This window comes from Lissotriton helveticus, chromosome 7 (genome assembly GCF_964261635.1).
Source record: "Lissotriton helveticus chromosome 7, aLisHel1.1, whole genome shotgun sequence".
Taxonomy (NCBI): Eukaryota; Metazoa; Chordata; class Amphibia; order Caudata; family Salamandridae; genus Lissotriton; species Lissotriton helveticus.
The window spans coordinates 1,693,050,870-1,693,065,019 of NC_136068.1; the positions used below are offsets into that span (position 1 = coordinate 1,693,050,870).

At 45.9% G+C, this 14,150-nt stretch overlaps 2 protein-coding genes across 4 annotated transcripts in view; both read right to left on the reverse strand.

Annotated features, from left to right (window-relative positions):
- The window catches only part of LOC144770671 (uncharacterized), a 204,644-nt gene extending 192,270 nt beyond the window's left edge, over nt 1-12,374 (reverse strand). For 2 of the 3 annotated variants that reach the window (XM_078655387.1, XM_078655386.1), the window contains exon 1: nt 12,208-12,338. The gene's annotated coding sequence lies outside the window, so the exon portion shown is untranslated. Of the gene's footprint in view, nt 1-12,207 lie in introns of all 3 variants that reach the window. The other variant, XM_078655385.1, reaches the window with a different exon arrangement.
- Nucleotides 11,080-14,150, reverse strand: part of LOC144769639 (uncharacterized) — a 31,197-nt gene continuing 28,126 nt past the window's right edge. The window contains exon 3 of the mRNA XM_078653816.1: nt 11,080-11,112. Coding sequence (XP_078509942.1) covers nt 11,080-11,112 — 33 coding nt within the window. The remainder of the gene's footprint in view (nt 11,113-14,150) is intronic.

Below are 14,150 nucleotides of genomic sequence, written 5' to 3' on the forward strand. Positions count from 1 at the left end.
ACTCCTAAACTGAGAAGAATCCTAACTTTAAGACTTTCGGTATTCACAGAAGGCATTTAGGAGTCCTAAAGTTAGGACTCCTAACTTCTGTGAATACCGAAATGACTAAGTGCCATCTGTGAATCCCACAATGATTAAGTGCCTTCTGTGAATACCAAAATGGTAGTAAGTTTAGGATTTTGTCTTACGTTAGTTCTGTGAATCGAGGCCACAGACTTTAATTGTTGTTTTTGATACTGATGCTTTAGTTATTTGCATTCTTAATGTGTGATTTGCAAAGGTGTTGGTAACAGTGGTGCTGTTTAGCACTATTTACATTATTACAAAGGTGTGCTATCTACTTCATTTCTGTTTGTAGGACATTCACATCTGTTTTGCATTAGCAAAGACGAATGGACAGATTTGGTCAACAGAGACAGGGTATGTACATATGAAGGTATTGTCATGGGTCAGCATTCCTTTGAATGTAATTATAATAATAATAATAACATTAATATTAGCATTTATCAAGCAGAGGTGTCCCGGTGCTCCCCGATCAATGCAGGTGAGGAAAAGGTCCAACAGAAGCGCCAGCCTTGACTGAAAATCCAGGTCTTCAAGGTCTTCCTGAATTCATGTTCTGATTTGATCCCATGTATATAGGAGGGCAGAGAGTTCCACAGTCTGGCTGTCCCAACTGTGAAGCATCTACCTCCCATTCAGGACTTAGCATAGCGGTACACAAAGCAGGTGCTGGTAGTTCGATCTCAGAGTGTGTTTTTGGTTGATATATGCAGGGACTATGCCTGAGATATCCAGGGCCGCTGCCATGCAAATCACAAAAGGCCAGAGTCAGCGACTTGAACTCTATCCTTTTAGCTACTTTAAACTCGCTGCCGCATTCTGTACCATCTGTAATCTATTGATCAGGTAAGAAGGCAGCCCCAGGTACAGACTGTTTGCGTGGTCCAGCCGAGATGTCACAGTAGCAGGGACTGACCCTTCGACTTTCCTCTGGTAATAGGTGCAAAAATGTCCTTAAACTTCTCAGCTTCCCAAAGCATGAGGATGACATATGACGGTCTTGGGCCGAAAAAGAAAGTTTAATATACCATTTGATGCCCTGGCCTGTTTCCTAGCTGTGTTTGCCGGTAATGGTGGTGATCCCATTTCTGCTGGCCACCACAGTCCTGCAGTGGGGTGGGGATGCCTGGCTGAAGAACAAGACCCCCTTCTTGTGCAGTTTAAACTGTTATTATTCATCCAGCTTGAGGTGTCTTTCAGACACCCCTTAAATCTAGCAAGAGAACCAGCTGTGTGATCCTTGAAGGAACACTAGCTGTGTGACGTCTGCATAAGAGACTGCCTTCACTTCCCAAGATGCAATGAGAGCGAAAAGAGGCACCAGATAGGTGTTACAGAGCAATGGACTCAAGGCAGAGCCCTGAGGCTCTCTGCACCACAGTGGCTTAGGTTCAGATTATAGGGTTGGAGAAAGACCCTCTGAGAGCTGTCGTTAAGGTAGGACTGGAACCAGAAGAGTAGTACCCCCTGCAAGCCCAACTGTTTGAGTCTGTTCAGTAGGACTGGTTGCGCAACCGTGTTGAATGCTGCAGACAGATCTAGAAGGACCAGCATCACTGAAGCCCCTGCGTCTGCAGTCATTCTTACAGATTCCTCCATCTTCACCAGTGCAGTCTTGGTGCTATATCCCGACAGGAAACTAGGCTGAGTGTCATGCAGGATGTCATGTGCCTCTATTAGTTGCCGTTGCACCAGTTTTTCCAGCAATTTTTGTGGGTGCTGGCAGTAGTGAGTTCAGGCGATAGTTGCTAAGATCCATAGGGTCAGCATTTGTTTTTTTTAATAGGGGTAGTAGAAGAGCATGTTTACAAATATCAGGGAAAATGCTGGTGGATGGCGAGGTATTCCAAATGTGATTTAATACCGGGTAAATCATGTGAGCCAATGACCTCCAGAGCTTAGGGGGGTAGGGATCCTCAGGGGAGCAAGACTTGCATCTCAGGATTTCGGCCAGTGATTCCTGGAGAGAAATAGGGTGAAATGCCAAGAAGGTGTCATCGGTATTTATGATTCCAGGTGGTTGTGGCTCCACCGACTCAGCCCTTGCCATAAACAAGGCATAAACCTTCTGTATTTTTCCTCAAAGAAGTCAGATAAATTCATGCACAGGGTGTGGGGAGGCCGTATATGTCCTTCCATCGCAGGAGGATTGGTTAAGGATCTGACTTTCCTGAAAATTTCCTTACCAGAGTCGCCACACTCTTGATACGCTTAACATAGTATTCCCTTCTAGACTCCCTCATAAGTTTGTGGAGCTTCTTCATGGCTTCCTTATAAAGTAGTTTGGCCGCCGGACTATAATCTATAATTCCTCCAGTGGCTCACAAGCCTTTTACACCTACTCTTTTCCATTCTGAGGTCAGCCGAGAACCAGGGGGCAGAAGGACACTCTCTCTGGGTCCTAACAGATCTCATAGGTGCCACAGTATCTAAGGCAGTAGAGATGTGTGGCTGAATCATCATTGGGATTTTTAGTTAAGTGTGGCCCGCTAACTAATAGTGCTGAGCCTAGGTTATCAGCTGTTATCTTTTTCCAGTTCCTTTTTAACATAGTACGTTTAACTCAACTTGCCTGTATTTTCTCCAGAATGAATGAGAAAGGGACCAGGAAGTGGGCAGTCCAGACCATGCACCGAGGGGCCTCTGATACCATGGATGGGATGGAATGTTTGAAAAAATTAGATCAAGAATATGACAAGCTCTGTGAGTAGGGGCATTCATGTGCTGCTTAAGGTTGGCGCCATTGAGTGACATTGTTAGCAGAGAGGTCAGGAGGCAACTTGCATCATCTAGATGAAGGTTACAATCTCCTAAGGCCGTAAAGTTGCCATATTGCAAAGATATCTGGGAAATGAGATTGCATAGTTCTAGGGTAAAAATATGTGGACAATCAGGTGGTCTGTATAACAATATAATCGTGAAGGAGAGAGTTGGAGCTATCTGTAAATAGAAATTTAAGCCCTCCATATTGCCTATATTTCTCAATTCTGTTGTGGAGATCTCCCACAATTTCTTCAAAATAATGGCAACCCCACCCCCTTTTTTAACACAGTCCCTGTTAGCACAAATAATTTGGACGCTGGGGGGGTGGGGGAGATTAGCCAGGGTCACGTTTCTGTTAGGAACATCACATTCCAGGTGTTATCTGACAACGATAGCCAAATACCATCTGCATGTTTGCAGAGCGATCTACAATTAATCAAACAGGCTCTTTCCCTGCTTTACGTGAGCCGCTGAGAGCAGAGGGCCGTGCCATTACCCCAAGTTCCCCCGCCCGGTGCCCCTAAGGTAAAATTGCATGCCTTACATTGGTATGGGAGGCCAGTACTCAGCAGGTTATCACCCTGGTTTCGTAAACACTGGTTAAGTACAGCCAGGTAATTTCCATAGGATGAGGTGTTATATGATAATCTCTAGTGATGGATGTTGACATAATGTTAACAGTGTTGTCTGTTTATCTCTAAGGGCCTCATTTATGAGAAATGACGCACCGCTGCATGAAAGCAGCGATGCGTCACTTCTCAGTGCGCACTCCTTGCGACATTCCTGATGCGTCATATTTAATGTATGACGCATCATGGCGCAATGAGTTACACATACGTCAGTATTTCTGACGTATCTGTAAGCGAAAAATGACACATTGCTGGAGTGTGTCACAAAAGTGACTCAACTCCAGCAATGCGTCCTTTCACATGGGGCAATCCCCATATGAAAGGGCCAGCGTCAGTCTTATCCCTGCTGTGAGGCAGGCGCAAGATTTTGACGCAACAGTGTCCTAAAAGTGACGCAGTGAAATCTCATAGATTTCACTGCGTCACTTCTACGACCCTTCCTTGCGTCAATACGCCCCCCTTGCATAAATTATACATAGCGCAGGTATAATGTGTCGCAGGGGTTTACAAAGTGACGCATCTACCTAGATGCGTCACTTTGTAAATATGACGCACCATGGCACATTTTTTAACTTGCTGGTGCGTCACAAAAAGTGACGCACCAGCGGGGCAAAAGTGACGCAAGAGCTCATAAATAAGCCCCTAAGTGTTGGCTTATTAACCCTAGTGCAGTATGATTTGTTAGCCTCCCTAGGGTGCAGTATTACAGCATAGCATATGATGTATGCTGCGCAGTGTGGAGAGTTAGGTGATTTGCTAAGATTTTACATCGTGTTTGCATCATAAAAGTGAAGCAAATTGGAACAAAACCTTTTTTTCTAATTTACTTTAACCCCTTCCATGCTGATGACGAGCTCAGCTCGTCATCAGCCTTACCTACCCTGTGCGGATGACAAGGTGAACTCGTCACTCAACATGTTGATTTTGAAAATCCAGCGCACAGCGGGAAAACCGCTAGCGTGCAAGTGGTTAAATAAAGTGTAAGTAATGCAAAGCTGCACATAGCACTGCTTTGCATTACTTAGCGCCAAGGGAGCATATCATGGGTGGAGCATGTGCATTCCCATGCAACCACTGCAAGGTTTCTGATGCTAATACGTATTTACTAAATAAGGTAAACAGTATTTAGCATCAGAAAACTGCACCCTTTTGAAGTAGGCACAACGACAGGGAAATGCTTTCCTTTCTCCTTCTGTTTCCGACTTTGAGCATGTGCTGTACTTTACAGCACACATACAAACAGGGAAAAGGGTTAAAGTCAGTCCATGCATAGTATTTTGTACTGGAAGCAACAGTGGCTCCTACGCAATGGCGGAAGGGCGTCGCCCCACTGCCTGGCCCAGAGCCAGAAAATGTAAAATAAAATGATGTTTTTTTGCATCGTTTTATTTTGCTTTTGCCGGCTATAAGCCAGCGCTATAGGGAGGGTCGGGGCCTAGGCATGGGAGGGGGAGGAGGAGTGCTACGTGCACTCCATTCCCTATGTGCTCATGTGTGTTTGGCCAGTCCTATCAGGCTGACCAAAACACACATGCGCACTTAGGTTTTTTCTGGCCCAGCTGCATCGAGCAGCAGATTGGAGAAAAACCTACAGACTCCCTGGTCTGAGCAGGGCGTCTTTTAAGCCCGCTCAGACCAATCCCCGCACAGATCTGCACCACAGGGATTGGATGGGATTCTGTCCCTGGGGCTGCTGGGACCTAGGGAGAGGAAAGGCGGGGAACGTGAAAGTGGAAGCGGCCGATGGCCTGTGGTCTGTGGCCTGTGGCTAAAGGTAAGTTTTAAAAGAAAATCTATTATTTCTACCCCCCTTGAGTGACCCCCACCTCCGGCGCATTCCTTTCCCTCCCCCTCCCGCGCTTCCCCTCCCAACTCACCACCCTTTATTTGTGGCAGCCGCCACTGACTGGAAGGGTATCTTTCCAGTACAAAACCTATCCTAGACTCATGGAGACACACTTGCACTATGACACAAAGGTGTCTCCATGGCTCACCGCAGCTTATTTTTGGCGCCTGTGCTAGGGAAGGGGGAGAAGAGTGCCATATTTCTGTAAATACGGCTCTCTCCTCCTCTTTACTTTTTAAACAGCACAGCATTTGCGGCTGCTGCACTGCGCTGTGTGACTAAGTGGTATATCTGGCCCTTAGTGTCTACAATATGCAATGTGAAGTTATGTACTGGTGCCAATAGGATGCAATGCAGTGGATAAGTGTTACTAGGGTACACTGTTGTGTGGTGGGATAACATATGTAGAACACGTTGGGGTAGTTGTTCCTGAAAGAGTGTTCGTATACGAGTGGATAGTCAGTACTAGGGAGAGGATCTTCTTATTAGGTAATAGTGCCCTCACACACCTGTGAAGGTGTCATGCTTCATCGTCTGGTGTTTGCTCCTCATGGGGTTGGTGCCACAATACCCCACAGGCAACGCGAGAGGGCTCTTTGGCGGAGATCTTTTTGTAGAACGCAGTGATAGTGAGTGCAGGTGTGTGGAACACGTGAAAATGTGGGTTTATAAATACCACAGAGGTACACTATTGGGCAACTTATTCCAGAGTCCAAGAAAAAAAAGTGTGTCAAGGTTGGGAAATTTAGGTGCAGGTATCCAATGATTATCACCCTGTTCACTCGTGAGTATGATACAAATAACATATACCTAGTAGAGGGTAATCCTGATGCAGTTGTCTTACCATCCAGCCCTACTATTGTGAAAACTGTTCCCCTTAGGTCGGATCAGGCACCCAAGTCAATGCTGTGGCGTCAAATATCGTCCATGTGGTGTTAGGTATAGCCACCTACCCCTTCACCTGCTTGCCCGGGAGAGCAGGAGAAGGGATAGGTCACTATACCTAACACTGTAATGTCCTTAATTTCCCAACTCTGAGTTAGGGTAGAAACACACTTTGTTCTTCTCAAAACAACCTCCCTGCCCTGATGAAATGCCATGGATCCCTACTGGACGATTGAGGCATGAAACATGTCGACCTACATCACTTGCACATATCACTAAATTGTGTCTCCTCATTACTAGGATTTTACAATTTAAATACTGTTTTTAACCTTACCAGGGGGCCCTGGAATAAATTGATCCTTAGGGTACCTCAGTGCTATTTTAATTCCACTTTTTCAAATGTTCCACACACCTGCACTCACCATCACGGCGTTCCTCAAAAAGATCTCTGCCAAAGAGCCCTCTCGCAGGGCCCCACAAGGATCAATCGCCCAATGATGAAGCATGACGCCTTTACATGTGTGAGGGCACTATTTCCTAATAAGGAAGATCCTCTTCCTAGTACTTATTATCCACCTGTATAACAACACTCTTTTAGGAACAGCTACCCCCCTGTGTTCTACAAATCTGTTCTTGGGAGCAACGGTCCTGGAACTTTTATCGGCTCCCTGTCCCTCTCTATAGTGGATTGGGTTAACATATGTACCATGCCGCATGGTGGCTTAATGTCCCTAGGATGACATGCAGAATTATGGGTAAATGCCTCTAGGGTGCATTGCAGTGTGGTATATTAGAATGTGTAAGATTTGTAAGAGTCCTTAAAATGCATCTTGCTGAGTTAGCGCTCTGAGGTGCAGTATGGCCAGCTAGCTCCTCACTCTGCACTTGAATTTGAATTCACACTTACTCAGGCGCTGCTAGAAGACGTGTGGGTGTTTGCTCCTGGTAAAAGCCTGCACGTTTTCACACTTCAAAAGGGGGGGAGAACCTCTACAAGTTTCATGCTGTCCTTATTTCAAGGTACAAACCACAAAATGATATGCAGATTGTGCGCAGTCAATACTATATTCTGCACTCTAGGTAATCATCAGGTGTGCAGATCGCACCCAATTGCCCAACTTTTACTCAAGGCCTTAGTGTCCACTGAAAGCAATGCAGTGTAGTGAGTTAAATTTTCGATGATGTTGTAGAGGTTGTGGTGGTGGTGCTCCTAGGATAAACTGTTGTGTGTTTGAATTTGAATTTAAAATTATTTATTAAGCGCACGGACACCGGCGGTTTCATGGCGCTATAACTGGCAAATAACATGGTGGGAGAAGTAAACCTAAATAAAGGGAACTGAAACTAAAAAAGACTAATTAAAAGCTTTGGTAAACAGATAAGTTTTTAGCTGTTTCCTAAATTGCAGATAAGAAGGGGAAGCTCTGAGTTCTGGGGGAAGGGAGTTCCAAAGGAGTGGGGCAAGAGTCGCAAATTTCGATCCTCCCCATTTCTTCCTCCGAAACCGGGGGACTGTAAGAAGGGATTTGGTGGAAGAACGTAATTCCCTAATAGGAATATAGGGTGTAATCTCAGATGAGATAAAGGCCGGTGCCGTGTCCAGTCGAGCTTGAAAAGTGAGGGAAGCAAGCTTAAACTGCACACGTTCACGGACAGGAAGCCAATGCAGGGTTTTGAGGAGGGGAGTGACATGATGGAACTTTGGCAATTTAAACACTAAACGCGCCGCCTGGTTCTGGATCTGCTGTAATCGCCCTAAACTATATGCAGGTATGATGGCGTATAGGGCGTTACCATAGTCCAGGCGGGATATAACCATTGCCAAAGTGATCAATTTGAGGGCATCAAAAGAAAAGAAACGGGACACCTTGCGTATAGTACGCAGTGAAAGAAAAGAGGAAGACACCACAGAACTAACCTGGGAGTGAAGGGTGAGCTGGGAGTTGAGTTTGATGCCTAGCGTTTTTACTGAGGTAGAGGGAACAGGAGGGGACCCTAAGGAAGGGGGCCAAAACAAAGAAGACCAGGGACTGGATGAGCCACCCATCAACACCAGCTCAGTCTTGTCTGGGTTGAGTTTCAGATGGTTGTGGCTCATCCAGTCTCGGATAAGGATCATAGTGGATTGAAAGTTAGAAACAGAGGAAGAGGAAGAAGACAAATTAAAGACAAGTTGGAGGTCATCCGCGTAGTTATACACGGAGACCTCCATCTGCAGCAGTGAAAAAATAAGAGGGGCGATGTAGAGTTTAAACAAAAGGGGGGAAAGGGAAGAACCTTGGGGAACCCCGCACTGGACTTTCCGGAAGTCCACAGTAAAATCACCCAGGCGAACCGCCTGGGTGCGGTCTCTCAGGAAGGAGGACAACCATACCAGGGCGGTGCCCCCGATCCCCGCCGCTCCGACACAGGAAAGTAAGATGCTTTGCGTCCTCATAATGCAATGGAGTGGAGTGGTTTAGTGCCACAAGTTTGCAGTGCAATGTTGGTTGTTAGTGCCCCTGGGCTTCAGAGCAGTGTACTGGGGCACTGTACTTGATTACAAGGGAGTGTGGTAAGATGGTGTTCGTAGAACAGGATGCATTACAGTGTAATCTGGTTAGATAGTGGGGTAGGATACAGCGTGGTGTGACTTAATACATGCATTGCCGAATCATGCGCATGTGGTTTTAGAATTCAGTGGGAATAGCATAGTGCATTGGTTTAGTATCCAAGAGGTATCTTTCTGTGTGATGAATTAGTGCCCATTTGGTGCTGTTTTGCGTGGTGAGTTAGTTGCCATTAGGTGCTGTTCTGCGTGATGAGTTTGTGTCCATAAGATGCTCTTCTGTGTGGTGAATCAGTGTCAATAAGGTGCTGTCCTGTGTGGTGGATTGATTGCCATTAGGTACTGTTCTGTGTGATGTGTTTGTGTCCATAAGGTGCTGTTCAGTGTGGTGAAGTGGTTGCCAGAAGTTGCTGTTTGTGTCCATGAGGTGCAGTTCTGTGTGGTAGGTGGTTGCCAGTATGTGCTGGTCTGTGTGCTGAGTTTGAGTTCATAAGGTGCTGTTCTGTGTGCTGAGTTAACGTCCATTAGTTGCTGTTCTGTGTGGTAGGTTGTTGTCCCTAGTTTGTAGGGCAATTTGTTTGGGTAATATCACAAGGATGCAGTGTGGTGATGTGTGTGCAGTCTTTAGGACAGTGAGGTAGTATAGTGTTTCCAATCATGCTGTGCGGTTTGGTAGGATGCAGTGCAGAGTGGTAGGTTATTGTCCACACAATAAGTATGGATCAGTGTCCAGAGTATGCAGAGCATTTTGGTGGGTTAGTGACCCTGTGATGCAATGCATTTGGCGACAGTCATTGGATGCAGTGCTGTGATGTGCATTAATCTGGCTACAATGCAGATTTATTGGATTACCGTCTGTAGGATTCGGTGCAGTGTTTTGATTGATGGCATAGAGCTCTCCAGGTGCAGTACAAGATGATGGGTTTGTGCTATTTAGTGGGACTGCAGCAATCAAGCAGCATTTATGTAGTGTGGGTATTCACCAAAGAGGGTATCCAGGCGCTGTGCTGCGGGTATAAGTTGAAGAGCCTCAACTCAAGTCCCTTCCTGAAGTGGGTCAGCGAGTGTGAAGTGAGGAGGTAGAAGTGAAGGGAGTTCCAGGACTTGGGGGCGAGGTGGGAGAAGGACCATCCCCCGGAGTGGCAGATACGTGGTATCTGTGAAAAGTGAACAGAGGTTCCTGGAAGGTCGGTGGAAATTCAGACAGTGGCTCATGTAAGCGGGTCCTTGGTCATGGAGGACTTTCTAGGCGTGGGTCAGAATTTTGAACCGCCATTTTTTCTGGATGTGGAGCCAGTGGAGGTCCTTCCAGTGCTGGGGGATGTGGGTCCTTTAGTGTTGGTTGAGGTTCAGTGTGACTGCTGCGTTATGGATCATCTGGAGTCTTTTCATGAGTGTGGTGGTGGTGCCTGCATAGAGTGAGTTGCCATAGCCCAGCTGGCTGGTGATGAGGGCTTGCGTCACGGTTTTCCTGGTGCTGATGGGGAGTCACTTAAAGAATTTGCGAAACATGCGGAAAGTGTGGAAGCAGCCTGAGGAGATGGCGTTGACATGACATTTCATAGAGAGTTTGCAATCCAGGGTGATGCCTAGATTGCAGGCGTGGTCTTTCAGAGCGTGGGTGGGTCCGAGTTCCGGTGAATACCAGGAGTCATTCCAGAAGGCAATGTGTCTGCTGAAAATCAGAACTTCAGACTCGTCTGTGGTGAGCTAAAGGCAGTTGTTCTTCATCCAGGCTGCAATGCTCTTCATACAGTTGTGGAAGTTGGTCTTCGTCAAGGTGGGGTCTGCTGTGAGCGAGAGGACGAGCTGAGTATTGTCAGCATAGGAGATGATGTTGATGTTGTTGGTTCTGACGATGTCTGCGAGTAGTGTCATGTAGATGTTGGAGAGGGTTGGACTGAGTGATAAGCCTTGAGGGACGCCACAGATGGTGTGCATGGGTTGTAAGATGACGGGAGGGAAATGGGTTCTCTTTGTGCGCCCGTGAAAAAGGATACCATCCATCTGAGTATGTCGTCTGTTATTCCGATCTGGTTATGAGACAGTGCACTGTGCTGTGTTGGTATGTCTAAAGTGGAGTGTTGCTGTTTAGAGTGCACTATTGTTGTTTTGGACATTGCCTAGTAACAGCACCTTCCCTTTCTCGGACCTACGAGGGCATATAGTCAGCGAAAACTTGGAAAGAAAACCTGGGATTATGCATTTCATAGGTAAAGGAGGAGAATTTAGAACCCAAGGAAAACTTGGCCTTCAAAGCAGTAAAAACCCCACCTCCTCCCAACCTACAGCTTATACATCTGTACTTAGTAAAAACCCCTGACCATAGTGTGGCTTTCGATTTGTCACGCACTGCCAGTCCAGCCTTGACACTCATTCTAATATAAAAGAACATTATAAAAAAAGGAACTTGTTTCAGTTTAAGGGTTCTTAATGGGAGTTTAGACAAAGAAAAGAAGTTCTGTGTGTCAAAGACTGTGCAATGCTTGGTTTGATTGACATATTAGGAACACAGCTGCAGTAACGCCTTAACCTCCAAAGCAAACCATCTCTTTAAAAGCAGTAGTGGAGGAGGTTTATTAGGCGTAACCGATTCCCAATTGTCGTTTTAGAGTGAATCGTAAGAGATTCCCAAAGTAGTCCAACCTGACCACAAGAGACCTAAAGGTGTCTATCTTGGGATGGCCAGAATGAGGCTCCAGCTGCAGAGGGTTGCACCAATTAATTCTAACGAGTCTCATAAGTGCTGGACTCTAGATACCCTTGTCTCTGTGTATATGTAGTATACATCCCATTTCTAACTCTACATCTCCACCAGCGTAAGTGAGAAAATATCTTATATATCATATCTTCTATGCTCTCATTTGTTTGGTCCCCGAAAAAGTACCACATACTATGTGACTTAACAGTCTGTCTTGGAGTAGGGAACCATTTTAATTAAAAATTAAATATAGCTCCCACTGGGAGAATATACAAAAAGTTCAAAAATTTTGCTTATCTGGTGTGAAATGTCGCTTGTAGTGTGCTTTTTACTGCACGGCGTTTCCAATGTTTTCGAATGTTTGCATTTTGTAGGGATTTGCATAAATTGAAAGACGCCTATCTAGGACTCATAAGAGCTTCTAATGACATCAGGGCTGCACTGCTATTTTCTGCCCTGAATGTAATATCTCACTAGTCTAAAGATTTGGAGTTAGTTTTGAAAATAGAGAGAGCTTTTTTAACAACTCTGTTTGCTAACTCTGTCAGTTTTTGCCAAACCTTGCAGGTCACTGCACCCCGACCCAGTAGAGAAAGCCTTGTGTGATCGTGAACAAACCAGCCCTTCACTCTTCTCCTTACGTTCCCTAGTGGAAGGCTTGAGATCTGTGTCACCCCAAGGAAGTGGACAGCGCTTAGACATCAGTAGCAAGAACTGCAGAATAATCTTACTCTCGACAAATGAATCATGAGAAAGGAAGGTGAGATGTTACCTGGAGGCCAGCAGAACCACGCATGGGCGACGGGAGGAGGACTCTTGAAGGACCTTCCTTCAGCGGTGGAGCACTCAGTTGCACTGAGCTCAGCTGGGCTGTAGCCCCGTCTGGCTGGGTGTGGCTTCGTGTGCTGCGCTTGCAGATGCGCGATCAGGCAGCAGACCGTTGACGTGCCTCGGCTTAGAATGAGATACCAAAAGGAAGGAAATTACGGCAGACTTCATCCGACCACAGACCTACCACGGTTCCTATTTAGAGCTTCCTTTCAAGCACATCTGAAAAGATCAGGGGCCAGGGCCATTCCTGGCTCCTTGCCACAAATCTGCTTGGCCCAATTCTCAACCACGCACCTGCGCCTGGGAGGTGGCATAGGCAAACACTCACTGAAAAAACATTGATGAACAATTCGGGAGACCTTGAAGCATAAGTGTGTTTTAGAGCTTTCCCTACCAATCATGGCGAGGTTGAGATTTAAGGATACTTTCTTAGTAATAGAGCGCGTTATAAAAGCCTTTATATCATATCATATCATATCAGCTTTTCATTTTGTGCACACATACATATGGAACAATTTGAAGACCAGCGTCAAAGAGAATCCTGTACACAAATCAAGAAAGACTACTGTTTCCCCTCTCTGCTGGTCCTTGAGGTGCATTGGCCAGTCCTGGAACTCCTTATTATGGTGGCTTGCAGGGCCCCTGTGTTTCTAAACCGCTTGCACCCATTGGCTTGTCTGCATGCTGGTGGCCTCCTTTGCATAACTGGAGGATACAGGGTCCTGCTCAATTCAGCATCTGAGTAGAGGGTGGGCATTGACTGGCCTACCCTCTTGTTATGAATTTTAATACTATGCAAAATAAAAAGCATCAGGACAAAGAGCAGACTGAGACCGGACATTGTCCACATGGTGTCAGACCAGTTCCCTCCTAAAGAAACAGGGCATGTGGGAATGAGCATGTGAACAGTTTTGCAGTCCGTCCCACCTGCATCTATTCTTTCGCCTCTTTGCAAATTTGGCAGTCAAAAAATCTGATGTGTAAATGACATTTGGGGTGGCTGTCCTCCCGGTTTTGGCTGCCTATTTAAACGTGCACAAAATATGGCGAGTGCCCTGCGCACATGGCGTTTTGGGCTGATTTGAGATTGTTATTTGCACCTTTTTTTTTTGTTGCATTTGTAGGCGATGGTATCTTCAAGCATAAATTGAATGATTGCCCAATCTGTGCCCATCTCTACTTACGCACTAATGCAGCAAGCAATGACAATGTGAATAGGCCTGCCATCAATGAGCTGACACATGAAATAGTTTTCCTCATGTTTGTATTTGCATATGTATGTTCTTTGAAGCCAGACCTCTTGTCTTTTGTTAGTGGTGGTAGTAATGTCAGTGGTGATACTGCCCGGTGGTAGTAGTGGTGGTGAGGGGGAACATCCTTTACAACGCAACTTTTACAACGCACTACCATTACGACTCAACTTTTACAACGCAAGTTATTACAACGCATTGCGCTGGGGGGGCGCTCTAGGATAGGGAATAGTTTAATTACTATCCAACACCTTCCCTACTATCCACGGGGACTGGAGTTGGAATAGTAAATTAAACTACTCACTATCCAGCGCCCCCAACGCAAGTCGTTGTAACGACTTGCGTTGTAAAACCTGCGTCGTAATGGCATGCGTTGTAAAAGCATGCGTTGAAACGTCATACATCCGGTGGTGATAGGGTGGCAGTAATAGCTTTTGGTAGATTGAGAATATAATCTAATCTAATCCAAGGGGATACAGATACAACCACCATAACTGATATGGAGTCAATCCTACAGGATTCACAATCAAAGTAACCATGACAGCTGTCCAAGGGAGCACAGCAGACACTGACACTGAGATCAAAACCAACCGTGCTGATATCTCAGCTTTTCAGACCAGACTGGATTCAAACG